General features: G+C 39.1%; 1 protein-coding gene across 2 annotated transcripts in view; it reads right to left on the minus strand.

Moving 5' to 3' along the window:
• fibcd1 (fibrinogen C domain containing 1) overlaps window positions 1-23,087 on the minus strand; it is an 82,590-nt gene that overhangs the window by 36,943 nt on the left and 22,560 nt on the right. Inside the window, exons 2-5 of one of the 2 annotated variants that reach the window (XM_026354070.1) lie at window positions 22,326-22,409; window positions 17,751-18,230; window positions 10,024-10,183; window positions 3,964-4,100 (exon numbers count right to left, since the gene is read on the minus strand). In XM_026354070.1, coding sequence (XP_026209855.1) covers window positions 3,964-4,100; window positions 10,024-10,183; window positions 17,751-18,230; window positions 22,326-22,409 — 861 coding nt within the window. The remainder of the gene's footprint in view (window positions 1-3,963; window positions 4,101-10,023; window positions 10,184-17,750; window positions 18,231-22,325; window positions 22,410-23,087) is intronic. The other variant, XM_026354071.1, reaches the window with a different exon arrangement.

The following is a 23,087-nucleotide window of genomic DNA, read 5'->3' on the forward strand; positions in this document are numbered from 1 at the left end:
GCCTTGGAACAAATCGCTAACGTAATGAGAGGGAAATTCTTCATTATCCCTCAAAGGATTCCTGCCTATGAGCTCAGAATGCAGATGTAGCTGATCTAGTAGGAGCTCTGTACTTGAGCAAGGTTGTGGATGGTTTTACACAGACGCTGCAAGAATAAATTCTGCTTTTAAGGTAGGACAGCTCAGATTGTTACTGTTTGTATAAGTGAATAAGTGACAGCTGATAGAAGAGCACACTAATGGCTTTGGATTGAAAATGTGGCCCTTTGCTCTGCTTATGATTTCCTGAAAAAATAAATAAATAAAAAGAACATTAAGCAGCAGACGAGTATCTTGTCATGACCCCATGTGGCCGATCATAAATACTGATTAAATCCTGCATTGACACAGTTTGTCTGGAGTGAAGCTCAGCCTGTCTGTAACATGGGTTTTTGCATTAATGCAGCATATCTGGCATATGTTCAATGTCGCTGTAAGTCTCAAACATGCTAATATTACAAATGTTGTAACCAGAATGACCAAACTCTTAAGTTATCCAACAGACCTGCTTTAACTGACAGGGCAGTGTTCAAATTGATTACCTTCACTTATTCCACCCTTCTCAGCTCTACTGAGGATGCACAATCTAAATATCCACTGTATGCTTATCTTATCTATACCTATACTACACTCTATTTAGTGTGTTTATGTTCATACAATAAGCAGCTTCATAAAAGACACACTCATTACTGAGAAAATAGGAGGTCTGGCACACTTCATGTGTCTATAATAAACTCCTGGCACTTTATTTGCAGTAGGTATAGCTCACAAACGATAAGCACAGAGTTTGAGAAACCGCTACCGCTGACACTTGTTTATTTTTACTTTTGTCTGGCTCCTTCACATGAAAGTGAGAAAAATAGGAATACATTTGTATACGATCAATGATTCATTATGCCCTAGAAGATTATTTCAGTGATGGCAGTGCAAGCACCTCATATTCCAAATTAGCAGTGTAGCCATGAAACCTTGGGAACTGAAGGCAATACCTTCATTACAGTAGAATTGTCTTTCTTATCCCTTCATTCTGTTATACCTTTAAGGAACTTGCAGAGAACTTAAGCAAATCTTGTTTGGCAAAACAAATCACCGGGGAGAGCTGCAGTGTATCTAACTTGGATTATGTGTCGTATATAGTCATAGACATATGAACATTTTCCTAAAGGTCACTACTGACTGATTCAACAGTTTTGTTGAGTGGTGTCTAAAACTAGACTCTCCCTGTCACCACTACTTAAAGCAGGTTCTACCTTTTTACTGCAAATACATGAGGAAGATTTTACCTTTCTTATATCTGCATGAGGGTATTTCAACATATAGACACAAACCTAATAGCCTTTTCCCATGTTGTGTCATCTCTACATGAGGTTCTGATGTTTTCATTGGGCTCTCTCTCCTTTGTCTTGTCTGACTCTCACTTACTCCTCTGTTCCCTCCTTTTTCTGACTAACCTGTTCATCTCTCTGTCTGCAGCAGCCTCTGCAGCAGCCTCTGCAACAGTGCTACGGCATGTCACAGTATGCTAATGAGGCGGCAGCATATGGCTCATTCCTTATTTAAGCTCAACAATCAGACAGACAGTAAGCCACTCCACTCACCGAGCATCCCGTCTCTCCCCACCTGCCCGTGTTGGATCGCACAACGCTGAGCTTTAAATGAGGCTCAAGCATTATCACAATCAGCTCAACACACCAGGCAGGATCTGTAACTGCTACATTATCACATCAATCTGAGCTTTGTAAATCCTTTTATAGGACAATATGCAAAGAGCGGTAACTTAACACTAGTGTACCATGCTGTATGAAAAGGAGGGAGGGCTTTCTTGATATAGATATGAAAGCATGCTCACACTCACAGGCTATTTCTGTGAACGCTCTGGCATAAACATTAATTCATGCATACACGGACGTGCACATGCTCCCACATAAGCATTTACCCACTGACAGGCTGGTATGTAGCTCTATTCCATCATGCTGTGCTAAGCACTCTGTCACTCTGACAGTCTCGCTTTATTTGATGATAGCAGGGTACGACCTTGCCTATCTCACGCAGTTAGTCACCGATTTACAAGCACACACACACGCACACACACATAATTCACTGTTATGCCTATGTAACAGTGACTTGAGTGGAGGTTTTATACAGTAAGTGTGTTTTTAGTGGAAATGTGTTAATGGTGTTATAACCAAACCACTGTACAATACATACTTTAAGTTGTATTTAGTTTTGCTCTTTTATTTTTTCCTTTCCTTTGTATTGCATGTTTGCAGCCAAAAGATTGCAAGCAAAGCTGTTTACAGGTTTCAGAAATGCTTCTTATTGACATGAAGACATTTTCACACCTCTATATCATTTTCACACATTCAAAGGAGGAAGCCTTAAAATGTGCATCCAAAGACATTTTTAAATATCCATCAAAATGTTTCAACAAGACAAACTGTTAAATTGAAAGTTTATTTTCTAACTGACCACTAGCTTAATGTATTCCCTTAAAGCATGTGGAACATTTTTCATGAAGACTGCACCACTTTGTGTGAAATACACGGAACAAATTTCCAAAACACTTACTTGTTCATTGTTTTTTTAATCAATCCATGAATAGCTTGGGACAGATTCCAAAATGAGCCCATGGGTGCTTTACAAAAATGTGTCACAGCCTGTAAAAAGAGTTGTGATGGACTCGTGTAGTTGAATTTTCAAACTCTTTAAATGTTACAAGGCCTTAGTTCTCTATTAAGAACTGCTTTGCTATCCCAGAGGACTACTACAGTACATTACAGTACAAAGGGGAATAAAAGGCTCTAACCAGTAAGATGTTTTGTGTGCACAAAGTGAAATACATCTAAAAACCACACTTCCAAATATATCTTCAAACAGCTCTGTGTCAATGTTTGTTCACCTCGCTGTCTCTCATTCCCAAAAGACACAGCACTTCCAGTATACACTCTCACTTAAACAACTACATTTGCTTCAGCAAGGGCAGACGACTGACAGATGTTTGATCAAGTAACAGACGCGGACTAAGAGAAATTCTAATGATTCTTTTCCATGTTACCTCTCACAGCATCAGTAGACAAAGACAAGAATGCAAGTTTCCTAAAATTCAAAACAGAAACAGGTCAGACATCATCAGCTATTATGTAAACTGCTTCTTGGAGCAGTATTTTAACGAGCTGCCTCTGCATTTTGTTGTGCTTATATTGTACTGCGAGCTTGAAGACTTAGCACCATATACCATTTACATTATTAAATAGGCCTTTTTAAATGTCTGCTCTTATTATTGCAGTACTGTGTACCTCCCATTTACTTAACCCAACTGAACATAACGTGTCACTATGATTGATCAAGTGTTTTTCAGATTTGTTTCAACTCTCCGTGCCATGTTTTATTTCCTCTCTTTTCTTTCTTCATTCATTTTCCTCTCAGAACTTCACCTGTTGACAGTCTCATTTGAAGCATGTCTAATTAGTATTCTGCTTTCTAAATGGAAAAACCAAACATAAAAATAACAGACTGTTTGCAAACAGGTCCTCTTAAAATTTAAGATCTCTCCCTCCCTCTCTCTCGTGATAAAATTTTGATGATACTTTTTTCAGATTGATGCATGTGCTTCCTAAGGCAGTACAACTTTTATCACAGCTGGAGAACTGTGTAGAGAAACAGTATAGCACCTCTTACTGGATGACTCTCACTTCAATGGAGCTGAAATCGCAGTTAAAAAAGATTGTTTAGTGAATCATTTTTATTTTAGAGGTGTTAATTAGTAAATTAATGCTACTTTGTAAAAGCTTTCAGCTCCCTCCCATCTTCGTTATAAGCCTAGTGAAAATGCAGCAACTGAGTGAATGTTTCTATTTTAGTCTGATACACATACAGCTTAAGACCTTTGTGTCGTCATTGTAATATGTTTTTCATATGACTCACCGTCCAGCCTCCTCCGTCAGTGGTCATGTCACAGTAGACCTGGAAGCCTGCAGGGTGGTGAACAGGAAACACAGAGTAGATGCCATCCTCTCTCTGACCACTGGCGTACAGATCACCGCAGTCACGGGGACGCGAGCCTGGGGAGAGGTGAAAGTAGGGAGACCTAAAATAAGCGAGGTCTAATGTGGCTTGCAAAGGGAAAGGATACTATACATGTGATGGTAAAGTGAAATAAGTAACAAAGAGAATATGAGGAAGGATAACACTTGTCGTACTCTGTCTCCTGTCTACAGCCAGGCACTAGTGGGTCCCACTAGCACAGTAAACATGATGGAACAATTGTGGTTCTATGTTGTGAAGTCATCCTGTCGAAATGAAGCCTCAAAGTGTTAGCTTACTCAATTATCTGAATTGTTTTCCAAAAGGATGGCGCTTGAAAAGGATGGAAAGAACAATGAGGAGGTGGAGAATGTCTGTGTCGAGAGAGAAAACACAAAAAAAGATAGATGACTAGACAGATGGGCGAGTGATAGATGACACACTGGGGCAACCGAGTCGAAGTGTGGCGAAGATAAAACCTTTTAAGATGGAATGCAAGTAGGTCGAAATGAAGACAGAACGGCACAGGGTGGAGCACATATGCAATGCCACAGAGAAGAAGCTGATATATAGCACGGAGACATAGATTTGAGATAACACAAAAGATACAGGGAGGAAGTCAGAGAGGAAGGAGTGAGGAGAGATATACATTTGATTGATATAATACAGACAAATAGAAGCAGTGGAGTGAGTATGTAACACGCAGGCAGAAAGAGAATTTAGGAGTTAGTGCAGAGAAGAAGTGACAGAGACAGGGAGCCTGTACGCTACAGAAGAGCAGAATAGTAGCACCCTTGTCTGTGACTGAGCAGCCCATCTTACACAAGGGAGACTAAATCTATTCCCCAGGAAGCAGGAAAGGAACTCTGTGATGAGGACAATGTCATAGATTATGCATGCCAGCCTTCACCAGGTCAAACCCCTGAATTTAAAACAGCCAAGAGAGTTCTTGAAAAGGCCATACAAGATTTTTTTTACAGTCCCTACATGATATGCAATGTTTGGTCTCCCTGAAGCCTTTCCGTTTCTCTGTGTAAGCCTCAACTAATAAGCTCTGACTTTCATCATCATCACACATAAATGCTAACATTCCCCAGTCCTTCTTTTTATTACAGGAAAGTGAGGCTGTTTAAGTTTCATGGGACATAAAAAAACATCTTCGTTATGTCTTCTTCAACAAAGGCTTTCAAAGTTGTTCAGTTTAATGATCTCTACCAGATGAGACCTTTTTCTTCTGCGCGATCATACAGTTGCTCTACGGCTTCTTTCACAAGTTGTGTTAACAATTTAAGTGTGTTTGCATTTATTTAGATTTTTAGATGTGTGTACACAGATTGTCTGACAAGTCTGGATCTGGTTAAATTTGTGTTTGGAGTTTTAGGACTCTTTCAGTGCCAGCTGTCTATAAATGTGTCACCCTTAGATTAGACAATAGTTAGCTTTGACTAACACAGTTAAGCATAAACCTGGCTATAGTCTACTTTTATGCTTTCAACAAATGCCATGAAAAAAACAAAAGCTACAATGGGTGTACCTCTCAACACTTTTTAACATTCTGAACATTCTGGTTCTCACTGAAATCTACTGTTTAAACATCTAAATAATTTCTGAGCACTGCAGGGTAGGGCAAATGCAATTCCAAAAACGACTAAAATAGTGCATGTGAGACTATTTCCAGCTGCAGATGTGGTGCAGTAATGAGTATTTATGCCAGTAAAACGTGCCAAATCACAGTCAGTGTTTATAAAGGAGCCTGTCACCCATTGCCATTGTGCGGCTCATAAATGAAGCTGTATGGCACAAAATAAAAACCTAAACTATATCCATCCTGGATACACAGATAATTATTATTACTAGGATCAGTTCGTCATTATTGTTCTGTCCATTCATGGAATTTGTAGACGTTTGTAAACAAATGTAATATATCTATATATATATATATAAGTACACCTTTAGATATATCAATGTGTGTAAACTTTGGGTAAGTGTGCACACAACTGTGTGTGGTTGGCAGCAGAAATATGCAATGAGTATGAGTGCTGTGAATCTCATCTGTATGCCGACCAAATATTCCTTCACATAAACCCTTCAAACTAAGTCACCCTGACATTGCATGCATTGCACAGTAAGAACTGAGACATTTACATGCTCCCTTTCCTTACATCACCAGCTAACACTGCTCACTAAATGGCAGACATTACAGCTCTAACCATGAACTAACCATGTTTCTAAGCATGAGAATAAAGAAGGCAACACAAAAAATAAAGATATCTACCAAATGTCAACTGAATATTTGCCAAAAGATTTGCAATTTGTTAAATGCTTCACTGGTAGAATGAGCAATATGACAGAAAAGTCAGGCAGACCAAAGACTGAAATTAAGGTCTCATGCAGCTGTTTCATTCCTCTTAGAAACTCTGTTGCAATTGAAGCGAGTAGGGTTTTACTGCTGTCAGGTTTGGATTCATATAACTTGGAAAATCTAATATGTTCTTATGGGAATCCAATGCAAACAGTACAGAGATGAATACTTAAAATATTCACAGGCACAGTTGGACGTACAGCTAGTCAAAGATATATTCGTGGCTGTGCAGCAAACTTAAACACACACTATACAGACAGAAATGAAAAATAGCAATTGTGTGGTTCATGTGACCAGTTAATTATTCGATAGGGTCAGTGTACGATATACTGTCTGTACGTGAATTAACATTTAATTAAGAATGAATATGTGTGTGTCAGAACATGTAGTGCTATCACAATATCTACATTGTGCATTAGTTACCTTAACACTGTCATTTTAATCGTAAGGGATTGCACTTCTAAAAAGACCAAGGCAGGTGAAGTCATACAACAACACTGTGATAATAACAAATGTATTAAATAATAATATATGGACATCTAGTAGAGGATGTATGTTCCATAGGCAGATAATAGGGCAGATACTTGAAACTGAAAAACTCTGTCCAGGGTGCTGAACCCTGGTGCTGGTTGATTAATGTTGTACAGCTTCACCAGTGTGATTTACATACGACATGCTCCAAATAGGTGAGGGTGAATCACTTAGGTTATTTACATGAAACATACAAGAATTTCAAGTGGTTCTTAATTACAAACCATGTAACAGACGTAGGGCTTTGGCCGTTGCATATAATAACCTACTTGAGAAGCAATGTCTTAAAGTAAGACATTTTAATTAGCTAACTGCTGGCTATGTGTGAAAAGTAAAAACGACAAACTGAGCCACCGAAGGGAGATTGGCTACTTCAAATAATAGCTTAAGATTAGGCTGTTACTGGCACCTTCCTTGTCTGTGTAGAAGACATCATAATGTTAGGTCAGATGCTGTGAGAAGTAGGTATTACTGCGCTTTAGAGAATATTTTAAAACATTAGTCATCAGGAAGGCCTTGAATGAATGACTGATTCAGAACCATAAAAAGGATTAACATTAAAAATTCAATTTGGTTTCAAATGATTCTTAATGTTATTTGCATTTTTTTCTTTTGCAAACAACACATACATACAATGTAACTGGAATTATCAACAGTGCTCACATTAAATGATCTCTCTTGTACATACAGAACAAAATAGTATTATAATTATATATATTATAGATTAGTATAAATTCAAACTGTCAATGTAAAGTGTCATGCTGTGTGCTGTCATTAATTATGCCTTGAATGACGGCTAATGAAAAGGTCTGCAGGCAGATAAGATTGCTACAAATGGTGAAGTACTTATGTAGAAAAATGAGAGCTGTCCCTGCCAGACAACTGACTGAACTGGACAACTGTTTTCCAGTAGGCTCAATATAAAATAATGAGAAGAGGAGCAGCATATGAGCCATACTCCAAGATCCACAACACAGCTGATGTAATCACTGTTGCAACTTTGCACTGGATGCTGACTTAACCATTTTGCAGAGAACTAGAGTTGGAAAAAAAATAAAGTTCTTACATAATCATCTCTTATTATGTACTCTATCAGACACCTTTGTTAACACAAATGCATGTATTATCTAATACAATGCAAAACAGTGGCCGTGCATTTAGTATTTCCTTTATAAACTAAAGTCTTATTCATAATAATTGATACTTTACTCAGCCCCTTGGGGAAAGTCTTGTGGACTGGCAGCCCTCTTAAGACACCAAGGATTCAGGGTTCAGTGTCTTGTCCAGGGACATGTGGCCAGGAATCGAGAGTATCTCTGGAGTTTGAAGACAACTGTCCAAACAACTGAGTCACACTCACCACTATTATTGCATCACATTGTGTTCTGTTTGCAGCTCATAAATTCACTAATGGTTGTGTCTCTGGATGTGTCCAAAATGATCCCCTATTTACTACACAGCGTATTCTGCATTTTGTAGTGGTGTCTGATTGTTAAATGTCTAAACCAATCCACTATAGTATACAGTGCACTCAGAGCTTCCACAATGAAACAAAACAGTAAAGTACCTGGCATGTGCACTATATTTTTCTAACAATCCTACAATACAGTGCTCCCAGTTTAAGAGATAAGAGAATTACTGTTATGTGGCTAAAACTGTTGTTAGTGAGAGTGAAATCTGATACAATCCATGATTAGCAAGTGTCTGGATTCTCACTTTACGGCTCACTACTGAGTGTATATTATAGAGGGAGTAGTGACTGAGTGAATAGGGAGTGATTTCAAACACAGTCACTGACTACAGCCAGGAGACAACAAATTAAAATAAACTCGAAGAAATTATGTCCCAGTTGGGCTATGATACCTACTGAGAGACTTGGCTAACTGATGATTTATTGCCACACAAAATTCTGGTGTGTTTCAATTAACTGTTTACTCGTTGCTTCAGATATAATCGAGTTAGGTCAAGAACATTCTTAACAAGAGCCAAACATATTCAGCACCATGGACAGAGATTCTCAAGACAACGAGAAAAGCAGCCCTGTTCTCAATTTTTATACTGTTTTTTTTAGCTTTTTAAAAATGTATAATTTAACTTAAGGTATGTTTTTCCCTCAACCCATAAGTGTTGAAGTATCTAATACAGTATATTTGCAAAAAGGCTTGGTTGGTCTTGCCTTACAGATGATACTTTGGGAGCAGCCTTACTCCAAAAAATACAGATACACAAAATAGAAGACCCATGCTGTCACTTTTAGTTTTAAACCATCGATGACAGTAGGCACAAATCTTTGAAAACAACAGTGATAGCTAGCAGGTGTGTCAACTAATTGCTCAATTACATCAATTAGGCTGATGATGCCCAAACTGTCTGTAAGATAGGATATTAATAAAACACTTTCAGCTCCTCAGAGTTAAAGTAACTCTGAAACCTTGGAAACATGCCTCATTATAACTTTACTCTTTATTCCTAGAACATGCCTGTGCCCTCATGTTTGCAGATTTATGAAACATGTCATAGCACTTGCAGAAAATGTGAACACATTCTCTTTTATGCTGTCATTGTATGTTGTATGCTATACATTAAGTGCCTTCACTCTGTGCTCCCTGGCTATTTATGCAAGGCAAACCCAACAGGGCAATGCCATCGGGTATGCGGCGAGTGGTTAGAAGCTTTCCCATGGGGTGATGCCTCGGGCCCCTCTCTGCCTCTCAGCAACAAAGCTCTGTGGTCATCCAAGTCATTTGTCATGTACAGTGAAACGTTCACATCGCTACCAAGGCCACTGGATAATGTGGATAAGGGAAACATACTGATTTAACCAGGAGAGGTTGGGTCAGATGAATATTGTATATGATAGGAAGGATGACAGACAGACTACACTGGAATACAATTTTACACAACAGTTGAGCTGTTGTAACAGTGGGAGATCTCAACATGAAAGTCCCATAGTCAGTGATGTGTGAATTATACTTACACAGAGTAAGGGACAAAATGAATACCAAACAGAAAGATCTATAAAGAAAGAATTCAGTCCTATCAGACAGCTCTTTCCTAGTTTCTCTTACCATTGGAGCAGCCCTTGAAACGGGCTCCTCTGACCGGTGCCCTCTGCAAGTCGGCCTTGACACGCGCCTTTAGGCCCACGTTCTCCTTCTGCATGGCATTAAGAGCATCGCTCACTGAGTTCACTACCTTCACCATGTTGATTTGGCTGTCTGACAGCAGCTGCAATACACACACACACAAACAGTGGGAGAAAAAAAGACACAAATGTGTAGTTAGTTAGTTATGAAGAATTATATTGAATGTTTATTGTCTTTTAGCTGAATAACTACAAATTGTGCATACTTTACATCTTATTATTTCTTAGTATCAAGAGTTTTTAAAACATTCATTCTGCTAGTTTCCATAAAAGGTGATTACACCCATTATTTACCACAGTATATAGTAATGTTTCATTGTCAGCGGCAGAGCCCACAGTTCCTACACTGGATTAAAACAAACAGTTTTTAATCACAGGAAACACATACGTCACGTACTGATGTTCTCATCCTTGGCATTTCGCTCCTAGCTATTGTGATAAAAACGTCAAAACACATCCAATTTTGATCATTGCTTAACAACTGGGGAAATACATGACTTGCTTGTCTTTTGCTGGAATATTTCTGAGTGAGTAGCTGCTCTGAGTCTGTTTCCTGCATCCAGAGATTGGAAAATGTTTGATTTTGAACAGATCGCTGGCACAAGATTTTATTAGCATTACCACCACCAATACATTATGTATCACAGATTCAATCAGAACTGATATTTCACAGATTATGACATTATGATGAGCAATCCAAAACATTTTCCCCCCTTGTCAAAGTTGCATCAAACACAAATAGCAATGCAGCAGCAAGAAGGGACTTTGTGAGAAAGATGCTCAACCGTGTGACATTTTACAGCATAGTGTCAAATCTTTAATGTAAAAAAAAAAGTGTTGGTGTTTGCTTAGTGTTGATGGTGATTTGTGAGAAGCTTGTGGATGCAGTGTTTTACAGCATCCAACTCAGATGTCAGATCATCCTTCAACACACCAGAATAGTCTCAGCTGCATGACCATCTGACTTTAAAAAAAGATTGTGACTTTTAAAAGTTAGAAAACTTTGGTATTAGTGGACATTAAAGGTTGCCTAGAAGGCAGAGGATTAGATGTAAAAAGTTCCATATATGTATTTTGTACTCTACTTTGTAGTTAATTGGCTAAAACATAGGTACCGTGGTAATCATTGTTACAGTGTGGTCCATTAGGGACCTTGCAGAAACACACAGGTGCAAAGACTGCCCTGCATAGCAAAGACAGCACATGGTATCCCATCTCATAATGCACCCTGGCAAATGCTGTGAAACACAAAGAGCCCTGTGGGAAGGCTGGTGATGAATGTGTGTGCTAGGGCTAGAAGAGAACAGGGTAACCTCTATGATGTGCTGTGGTCACTTCCCTACCTGAAGCCCTTTTTTTTGTGCAGCTTATTGCAGAAAGGTCATTTTCACATATTGCCCTAGTTGGCCAACACCTACAATATGCACAAGTCAGTGTTGTGCCCCATATGTATACAAGCAATATACTTTTGTAGTTAAGGGAAATATTCTTGCTCTTCCTTTTTCTCACAAATACTTACAAACTCTATCACTAACTTACTTTTGTCTCCCTGCACTTGCTCTTATCTAAATGCACACTCTCAAACACATAGAAAGACCTGCAGTGTTGAAAGGGGTGCCGCGTATTCTATCAAAGGTATGTCTAAAGGTATGTCTCTGCAGCTACATTCAGGTGTTGAGACTGCATTAGGCTGAAACCCCAGTAGTCATTCTCTGGCCTCAATAATATGCAACACACCTCTGAGGCAAAACAAGCTGTACTGCAATCATATTATATGGGCATTGGAGTATTAACCCACACACAGCCACAAACAACAAGACACATACACACACAAGCAGGTACACAGAAAGCTACGCACATACTAGGTGCACAGCAGCTAAGCAGGACACCACTAAGAAAACAGTTTTTTCTGCTTTTTGAATGCATCATAAAGACAGTTTGTGTATGTGTGTGTGTGTGTGTTTGTGTGTTTATTACATATCGCAAACTTAGTTTGAAACTCAGTTCGTTTGAAAAAGGAGGAGCTGGAATGAGCAGTGTTAATGCTAAGTCTTGACTGACATGTGATGTAGTAATTAGTTCTCATTAGGCAGCTTTTACATTGACTCATAAAATCAGTTAAACCACCACAGTTAAGTCTTGTTTTTTTCCAAGTCAAAATTTAAACACAAGCATATTCTGACTTTTTTTCTTTTTATTATCGTTGGCTGTGTGTGCAATGCACTTGGATGCTACTGTACATAATTAAATTATTTTGCTGAAGCACACTGTGCAAGACTGTGCTTTTTGTGATTTCGTAAGTTAGAGATGTGTTCCCTGTGGGGTAAGGTCACGGAACAGAGATAGGTTGCAATGTTGGAACTGGCAAGTAAAAGAAAGTGATTCAGTCACCATCTGCCTAATATAACATCTACACCTCACAGACAGCAGCTGTCCAGTCAACTGAAGCCTGGAGGAGCAAATGGGAGAAGTGAGAGGAGCCATCAAACAGTCAGCCTATCTTTCCTCTTGACTGGTGTAGCCCTTGCAAGTGGAAAACATTTCAAACCCTGAAGCACATTTGTACTATTCTTTGGCTTTGCTCACAAATTCAAGTAATAAGAAAAAATTGGCGAATTTTTATGCTACATAAAACTGTGTGTACTTTAATACTACTTTAATACTTTAATTACTACTACTACTACTACTTTAATTTTGGCAGCAGTGATACTGGTGCAACTCTTCATATGACTCCATCTCATTCTCAGGAGCCTCTGGGTGGCTCATTGATTTGCTTGTATATTTCTTCTCTGATGTCAGTTTTTTTTTTATGAAAGACAAATCCAGGACTGGCTACTTAGGAATTAGGGCTGCAGTTATCGATCATTATTATAATTAAGCATTATATTTACGACTCCAGCAATTAATGAAGTCATCGGATAAGAAATGATTTTACTTTCTTAAGGTTGTAAACAACAAGTCTCCTACAATAAACCTTTTCTTTTTTAAAATCTATGTTTGTATTGCACGTTGTTATATTATCGTTCAATCTAAGTAAAATGTAGTGAATGTACATGCATCAACACTCTGGGTTTAAAGCAAACCATTTCCTAAAATGGAAATATCTCAACTAATAATAAATAAATAATGTTTTTGAGTTGTGCAACTTTGCTTTCAGAACTAGAAGTTCCAACATAGCTACATTTGTAAGATCAGTTTGTTATTTGATGTGGCGTAAATTGCACTAGCTAAAAAAGGTTTCTTTATACCGTATTCATTGCTCCTTTCTGTGCTGGGTTCACTCTGTAGTCTGGACATTTTCTGCTGAGATCGTGATGTTGTGTTATTATTGTAGGCTAGTTTGGGTTGATAATAAATGCACAGTGCAGGGTTTTTCCCAGACTTTGGACATGTTGTGTAGTTTTCTCTCTTCTCTTCAACCCTCGCTATTTTCTCTCTCTACCCGCGAGAAAGATGCTGGACTGTATAGAAATACAAAGGTTAAGCAAAGTTTCAAGGCAACAACTTTGCATGAAGCATGTTAAGTATTTGAGTTATTTGAGTTCTTGAGGACTTGTTTCAGCCCTATTTTGAATCCAAGAGATAAAAAAAAAATTTTAAATCTGGATTAACAGGAGTTTGAATTATATATTCTCAAACATACTAACTGTAGTCGCTGACATGTCCCAAGAGATGCTTGTAACATCATTACAATTCAGCTGTAAATCACTATCAGTAAACTCTTGACTCAATTTATGATCTGAAAGCAGATCACAAATCAAAGGTCAACCGCCGCCTCACTTACAGTATGCCTCTGATTAAACAGCCTCAGTGATCCTAGACATATGAGCAGCCTCTGAAGCAAAGAAACGATGAATAAAAGATTACCCTGATGATGGGCAGAACCTTCACACATAAAGGGAATGTTTTCATATCAAGTCTGATTCATACCATACAGAGAGTCTCAGATCTCTGACCAGGCTTTTGATTTTGCCTGTGTGTGGTTTAGTGTAAGGGTGGGAGGTAAAAAGTCCAGCTGTGAAATTAAATCAATATTATTACAATTAAGTGGTGGAATGGCCCTTTAATTTTTCAGCACGCTTGTTGGCCATGTGTCTCACTTGAACAATACTCCCTGACACATGCATCAATATGTACTGTATTCTATTTATGCCTCATATATAAAAGAAAACACATTAGAAAGCAGCGTTTTCTTTCACTGTACAGTTAAAATCTGATCGCTTCCAAGACCAGTAAATTCAAGAAGGAGGAAAAAATCATATTCTTTATCCGCTGCATGCATACGCGGATTTCCGGTAACCAGTTTCTTAGGTGCATTTAAACTCTGTTACCCAACTAATCTAGAAAGCTTATTCCTCCTTCCTTACTTAAGTGCATGTAAACACAGTCAAGGACAGTGGCTCACTGCAAAAGAAAAAAGGACAGTGCCGTTCATTTAGTTTGCACTGATGAAAGCTGCTGCCTGCAAATCATCAACAAAATGTTGTTCAGTAATATTTGTGTATGGCTTCATAAATATCATTATCACAAATGTCCTTGTAATATTATGATATAAATTAGAGGTTATATCACCGACCCTCAATTACATTGCTTATTTATTTAGAGTATATTGCAGTATAATTAGAAATCTCAGAAGATTATCATGGTGTGGAAAAGTGACTTGTAGCTGTTCTTTTAGAAGATAATATAATTATTTTATGTTATTAGAGATGATCTGGTTATTTTAAATGTACTTTTTGCAGTGTTAGACCCTCCAGAACACTGAACGCTGAATTGGTGAGCTAAATCTTTAAAGTTTAACCATTTGCTGACTGGAATTCTGTAACAAGCACTCTCTGAATTGTATTTTCCCAAGTCCCACAAAGAACTTTGTGTTCACCAGAATGTACATCTTGAGGCAATATGTTTTCTATTCTACAGTACCAGAGTTTGCCTCCAGATCTGTAGCAAAGGTTTAGTTCAAAAGATTAATATTCCACAGGCACATAATTCAGGTTAAACTGTTAAACTGTGACCCACGGTTCAAGGAAATCAGTAAGTCATGCTCTACACCACAGCCTGTACCCCCTTGCAGTCTTTCTGCAGTCAAGTCAGGAGAATATGCGAACACTTTATCTCACCTGGACTTCTGCATTCTAAGATCTAGCCTTTCTATTTTTTTATGCTGAATAAATGCAGGCCAGGTCAAAATGACCCTTGGGCTGAAACCAGCCAGCGTGTTTTCCCTTTATGTGTGTAATATGTAGATCACATAAAACAGCTTTACCAAATTATTTTATGCATTTCCACCTAGCACGTGTGTGTTTAGTCTAACGATCAACACAACTTATAGCTATTTAACATATGACACTTTGACTTTAACAGACTATGTTTTACCTTAAGACTACACGCATGAGTCATTTATTTTACATGGCGGATACGGGCGAAAACTTGAGAGCCGGGAGCCGCTCACGCAGCACTTGTGTTCGCTGTTGCTGGTTGACATTTAATTACTGGAAGGAGCAGTAAGGGTTCAGTGAACATTCACTAAGATATGGAGCCAATTTTAAGGCTTTTGGGAGAAGAAATGATAATAGGTCACGACAAAAATTTGGGGGGGGCAAACTTCCAGTTTTCACATTTTGAAGGGTAGGGCATGTCATCTTGTCCCCCCTGGAGATTACACGCTTGATATTAAATATAGGGACACTGCTCTATTAAGTCAACAAGAAGAAAAAAAACAACTCACACTTCATATTTTAGTTTTGATTTAAAACTGCTGTATGCCACATTCGTAGCAGAGCAAATGTCAGTGATTTAACGTTTTGTTAAGGTGGTGATGGGATATGCACACCTGTGTTTCTATATGATTACTGAGAACAGATTTGTATGTGTTGTTCCTATGGGAGTGTCCCGCAGTTTAACAGTTACTCCCCGACTCCTGGGAATGATGTCAAAACTCCCAGATATTAGATTTTCCCTCTGTTTATTATGGTATGTCTCCCACACACAGAAGTACACCGTGTACCATTCCTTAAAAAGAGAAACAAAAACGACATTATGCTGCTATTATGTATTAGCTACTAGCCTCCCATCCGTTTATTTGAATACAAATGAGTGTAGCTTTCTGTTCTAGGCTGCCGATGTAAAAAATGAATATGTTACATTTAAAAAAACTAAAACAAATTGGTCGTACGCCTCCTGCAATCAAATTCTCCTGCTCATCCCCTCAGGGACATGTGGAAGGGTGGCTCTGTATGTGGCAGTGTAAAACTGTTTTTCAGGGGGCTGTGGTGCACACTGGGCTATTATTAACACTGGCACAGTCAGCTCTGTGTCATTGTATAAATCAGAAGTCTTGGCCACAGGTGGCCCATACATCATACAGTCACACCATGGTGTCAGGCAGAAACGGCGGATGTGCACACCACATGCCTTGCCTGCAAAGAGGAAATCAATCACCTGGAGTATCTGGGCTGCTAGCACCACCTCCACTTACCCTTAGTGCCCACTGGTCTATGCCACCTACACCACATTAACAGCAGTGAGTCTTACTGCTTCTATTGTGCTACCAATCAGCACCCATGGTTTCTTAGCTCACAGAGGCCGAGCAGACCTACCCAGTGAGTTTTGAGTGATTTCTAAACAATGTTGGATGCTGAGCTAAAGAGGTCTTGCTTTAAGGAAGGATTGGCAGAATGAAATGCGTTCGGCAGTTGGAGCTGTATGGCTGGGAGCTATGAAATCTACTAACTGTTGAATAGAGAGACTGAGCCAGATGGGCTAAAATTAAAAGAGCATGTAGAGAGAAGATTTTCCACACACGTTTAGAAAATGCATCATCAATAAATCCGTGTGGACAGTGTGAAACTAAATGGGTTCTAATTATGTTTTCATCCAATGTGGATATTATCTCATCCAAGTTGTACTGTTGGAGTCATGATGAGCGTTTCTTTTCCTGTGACCTCATCTTCAAACACTAGACTACAGCAAGAGAGTTATACTCAGCGGAACATGAGCCCTGTTTGCATTTCAATCTAGTCCTTACTGGGCTTGTATAGTGTAAAGTGAAATTAATATGGCTGAGTTGGCAATGGATTAGTGAATGATCATGTTTTGATTTTGCAGCCAGGAAAAGGAAGGGACTAAATGACACCGACCAACAGAAAACGCTCCAGTCCAATGAGCTGTCACACATCTTAAGGTGGTTTCACGATCGATACTTATTGATAAGGTTTCACAATCCAGTCCTTGGGCACCTCTGTACAGTACTTAAAGTCATGACTTGAGCAGTGAGTCTTGCACACTGTATTATGTTCTGCTGTTTGTATTGTTTAACCAATCACAAACCAATTAAAATAAATAATAATAACAAGGATAAGAGATCTCTAAACTGGATATTATATATTATATTATATTATATTATATTATATTATATTATATTATATTATAGTATATTATATTATATTATATTATATTATATTATATTATATATACACTGAGTTGTAAAATGTATGTACTGATAATGAGAACATCAGAAAATAACATGCTACTGCATATATGTTTATGAATTATGTATGCGCTGCATATATGTATGTCTTTACATGATCTTAGTGCTGTATGTCTCTGTTTCTGGTGTTTGGATCTTTTGTGTGTGTGCATGTTTGTCACCTGTATGAGGCGTCCCTGCTCCGTCTGCAGCGTGTTGAGGTCTTGCCCCAGGCTGCCCTGCCCTCGGCGAAGAGCTTCGTAGTCCATTTTCAGTTGCCCCGCATGGGCTGACAGTTTAGCCACCTCCTCAGCCAGACTGACTAGCAGAGCCCGATCCTGGCCTTTGACTGACTTCAGGTCAGAGTCGTGGTCTGTCAGTGAGTGGAGCAGGGAGGTCTGCACACCCTCCAGACGCAAAAAGTTACTGTTATAGTCTGGACAGTTGGGATCGATGAAGATGTTGATGCGAGAGCCATCACCTCTCTCAACAGTGACCAAGGCATTTGCTTCATCCTGATTGGTAGAGATGTGGGGTAGGCCATCGGACATGGGTGGGGCCTGGTAGTGATTCATAAATAGGATGGTGCCAGTTACAGTGACGGCCAGCAACACAGCCACGAAGAGAAGAATAGTGCAGAGCAGGTAGCTGCAGCTCATCCTCTGTAGGTAAGAAAGAAGCGGGGAAGGAGGAGGGGAGGGGAAATAAGGATTGAGAAGAGAAAGAGGTGGATTTAGCTGCTAGAACACCAACAATTACAGCAAGACACCTGCCCTATTGAAAAAGAAATAACTTTCATCCATCACTGGGGATATTTTGAATGCCAGATGCTCGGTGCTCAGTGACATAACCATATTCCCATTTGTCAAAATGTAGTTTTGAATGATTTATGTAGCAAAAGAATGTAGATACCTTCAACTGTCAGCCCTCTTGAAACTCAAAATTTTCTTAAACTAGACAGAAAAACCCAGACAAGTTCTGTCCAAAACCCCTGCACGTCATTAAAGTTGAAGAAGGAGGACGCTAGTTTGAGACACCTCTGGGAAACACAGAGTAGAGTCCTCTCAGAGGAAAAAGGTAAACCAGACTCCAAAAACTGGACTGTAAAATGTCAATATGAAGGTCCATTATGAACAGGCTACCTTTTTCTGCTTAAGTGATGAATGAGAGAGAGTAATGCAGTCCAACTGTGCATGATTAACAATCGGTAGCTCCCCCATATCTTCCCCCAAGTGAATTAGTGACTAAACTCTTACAGATTTATTTTTTTCTGCACAAGGATGTTCTCTTTTTGAAATCGTGTGGGCAGGTGTATGTGATTTTATCTTTGTTATGTGTTGGATGTGGAAGTGTGAGTGAGAGCAAGCTCATTAATATGTAAATTTGCTGTACAAGCACAGAGAAGCAGGATAATAGGCAGCTAATGGTCTGCTTTACGACCAAACTTTATGTTTTCTTTAATGTGAAGAAGATCAGCTGTGTAGGAAATGCAGGCATCCACTATGTTTACCCACAGTAAAAGACTTTGTTAGAAAACATAAAACAAGTTGTGTAACTGCCCAGACTTGGTGACGTGAGAGATGAAATGTAAGAAAAATGATGACAGGATGCAATGCGTGAGACGCAGATAGGTTTCCAGTAATTATCCTGTTTGGGATCTGAGATTTCTCACATGAGTTCCATGCTAGCCCTCCTTGGTTCAAGTATTTCCCCAAGTAAATGTAAACAAGTGGATCATGTGGGGCCTGATGATTGTTTTCTCACATGAGCCCGATCTATACCCTCTGGATTTCATTCACAGACCACATGTACAGACACCGATCTTTGGTGGACCTAGTGAGTCCTCGCTGGATCTATGCTTTGTTTTTTTGATAGGTTCAAACATTCAGCTTTTAGCTGTGATTTTAGTAGTTTAACAGATTCAGATTATTACATTTTAATTATTTGATATATTTATGTGTAATATATATTTTTATTTATATATTTTTATCAATTATTCTTACATTTGTGTTTAAACTGATTTGACTGTGATGTAATTGGCAGCCTTAGCAGTTATTTGTCTTATTAATACTCCCTTTGTTTTATTGACCTGGGTTGGGTGAGAAAAAACCCCCCACAGATTTTAGTGCAAAACCGCTCCTCTTGCCACTGTTCTTAAATATTTTATATGGGAAACAAACAAGTCAACATTACGTTTTTTGGAATAAAACAAAATAAATTTGATTGTTGCATAAAAAAATCCATGTGGCAAACTGTTGGACCGGTCTAGAGAAAGGCACAGGAAAACAGCACCTAAATGTTCCCCTTTCATCACATATTGGACTGATGCTAATGTGCTATTCTTAATGCTGAAAGCTCTTTGGTTTAAATCTACTGAGTACATTGATTAAATTCATGCATTATTGTTATTCCACAGCAGCCAGCTTCACCGTGGCTGTTCTGGACACCGCTGGCATGTATGGAAGCACTGTCACTGTAAACTGCCCCTAGGCTCTATTTGTCCAAATGGGTTAGAAACTGTGTGCACATACACACACATACATGCAGAACACACACATACTAGATCCACCCCATGCTCTCATGCTACTTAAATTACAAAAGCACATACACACACAGCAATTCGAACACAGACTTCTCTGCCAAATATTTGCAACAAACAGGCAAGTACATTCACATATTGCACATGAAAAAAAAAATGGAGCATTGCTTTGTCAGAACACTCCCACTTATTTCTGTTTTTCACCCAAATACATCATCACAGAATAGAGCTCCAGGGGAGTATTGCTGCACATAACATTTTTTGCTTTTTGCTCAAAGTGTAGACCCTGCACTATGAAATCTCTTCTTGCATGTCAAACAGTGTTTTTTCCTAGTACATGAGTGCAGGTGCAGCTGAGTGATTGCGACTGTGTGACTGGGACTGGCTGTGTGTGTGTATGTGCATGTGTGTGGCAGAGTGTCTGCGCTGGACATAATGTATATAATAGACTCATGTGAACAATAGCAGCAATGTAACATTAGAATGGTTTCAATAAGTGCTATCTCCAGGGGCCTACGTCATCGGTGGATGCCATCATATGCATTACACTAGATTTTTTTAAAACATATACTAATTATTAACTTAGAGGAGATATACAATATGCTGACAGTGATACACACACACACAGAGCTGAATAAGAAGAGCATACATGCATACACACAGCAGAGCATGTGTAACAACATTTTTCACATATGCAACATAATAATCACATAATTATGTCCACACATGTTAACATTTATGCCACAAAGAAGAAAGTGTTTTTCACTTGCACCCATTCAGCTTGAACTAAAAGTAATTAAAGACAGTTGCAGTAGCATATTGATTGTGACATGCGGATGATTACATTAGCATTTATAGATTATGTACTTGTACTTATGTACATGTACTCGTGAAGGTACAAATAGTAGGGGTGCAAAAACTGACTAGTTAAAATAACATTAGTTTTATCTTATTATGTCAGTGTGACATGAAGTCAGAGAGAATTAATTGAAGCCTGAAAAGTCAGCATGACAATGCAGAGTGGGGGCTTCTGCTGCAGCCTTATTAGATTTTTTTTAATGATCAATAAAAATAAAATGCAACAGCAACCTGTCTCATGTCCCAGCAGAATACACAATCTCTCAAGTGAGCTCAAGAGTTGTAGTAGGGTAATGACACTGAAAATGGGCCGCAAGCAGCCTCTTAACACAGTATTTTTGTAAATGACTCTCTCAATCTCGCAGCAGGGGTCCACTCTGTAATTAGTGGCTGACTTTCATATCCTCTTCTGTCTCTCTACTCATGCCACACCACAGGATTTGTGAGGCCAGCAGGGGAATTCGGATGGATAGATGGAAAAGGAGAGGCAGAGAGCGAGAGAGAATTCCTCTCTATGGAAATGATGTTGTCCACCCACGCAGGAGTATTGGCAGACAGTTCTTGGACGAAAAGGCTTTGTCTGCTCATTAGATAAGCAGGAAACCAGCAGGAGTCTTACAAGCTGTCTCTCACTCAAGCACAAATATACACAAAAACATGCAGATACGAACTGATGTACTGTATAGTACAGATGAAGACGTTAAAGTTTATGCTTTCGAACATAAAAGTATGAGAATTTTCAGATGCCGAAGTGGCACACATATGCATACTGTGCCTAAAGCACAAATTCATATAAAAAAGGCATTTTTCACCCATTTCATTTTCATTTCATGTATCTGCAGCTTGTATACCCCTTTCACATTAGTATTCAATACTTAGCTTCTTCCCAAAGTCTGTCATGCAATCAGGCTCTTTTTCCTGGTGCATCCATGATCACTCCGCACAGTTCAAAGAATCTGCAGGGCCTAATCCTGCCTAATTCTTGTGTGTTTGGGTACTTGATCTGAGGTTGTGCCATCACTGCTGCTTGGTGGTAAAATGTAATGTGTAATATGCACTAATCCTTTGCACTGTCATCACCAAAGCAGTGAGAAAGCGGATTGTGATGAAAATCATCATGAATGATATCTAATCCCCTCCACAGGTGAGCAAGTCGGGAATTAACAGTGTGGTTATGTTTTCACTAGAAGGGAAGGTGTGGAATATATACAAGGGAGGATGCATTTGTTAAAACAATTTAGTAAACAATGACAAAAATTCTCCTTTTCAGATGTAAGTTGAACATTTCTCCAGACCACACAATTTATCGATGTGTGTTTGTGACTGTGTGCATGTCGGTGTTGTGGTGACAGGACCTTACCTTAGCTGGGGTCTCCCTGGCAGTTTCTGAGTCTGACCAGCGATGTTTGAGCTGGGAGGAGCTGGGCACACACTCACAGAACGTCTGCATGGGACAAACAGACAGGGCCACCAGTGTTGGCGTATGTTCAAGTCACATGTGCAGCCAAGCATGCAAGCACGTGCGCACAAACACACACAAGCAAACCTGCATGTACAAACACACACTTAGGGACCCATGCTTTGGATCATTGTTAAAAGATAAATAGCGCTAGCGCTGATAAAGTACAACCACCTACACACATAACTGCACAATGGCATCGACAAATCTGAACAGGCATCTGCACATCTCGAAGGTATCACTGAATTCAATAGTTTATGACAGGCTCAATGCGTCTTCCCAGAGATGTCTCGGCAAATCCTCAGTACACCGAGTTTCCTTTGACTCAAAAGAAGAAAAAAAGAAAAGAAAAACAGTATTTCATTGAATGTCAGTGGGTACAGTGTGTGTGTGTGTGTGTGGATAGAGGCCAACATTCAGGTGCTTCAGCCCATGTGCCTCTATGGGCATTTGTCTTAATGCAGTTCCTCTTTCAGATAAAAGCTCAGTAATTATGAAAGTGGGGAACTTTCTAACTGCTCCAGGAGAACATGTCATTCTGTGACCTTAAACACCTCTTCTCCACAGTAGAATTGCTCAAATTGCCTGGGACAATAACACCAATACACAAGCACACACGTGGGCATTTATGCAAATGCACAACAGCCTACTTCAGCGTAGACC

The sequence above is a fragment of the Anabas testudineus genome, chromosome 12, assembly GCF_900324465.2.
Source record: "Anabas testudineus chromosome 12, fAnaTes1.2, whole genome shotgun sequence".
Classification (NCBI taxonomy): domain Eukaryota; kingdom Metazoa; phylum Chordata; class Actinopteri; order Anabantiformes; family Anabantidae; genus Anabas; species Anabas testudineus.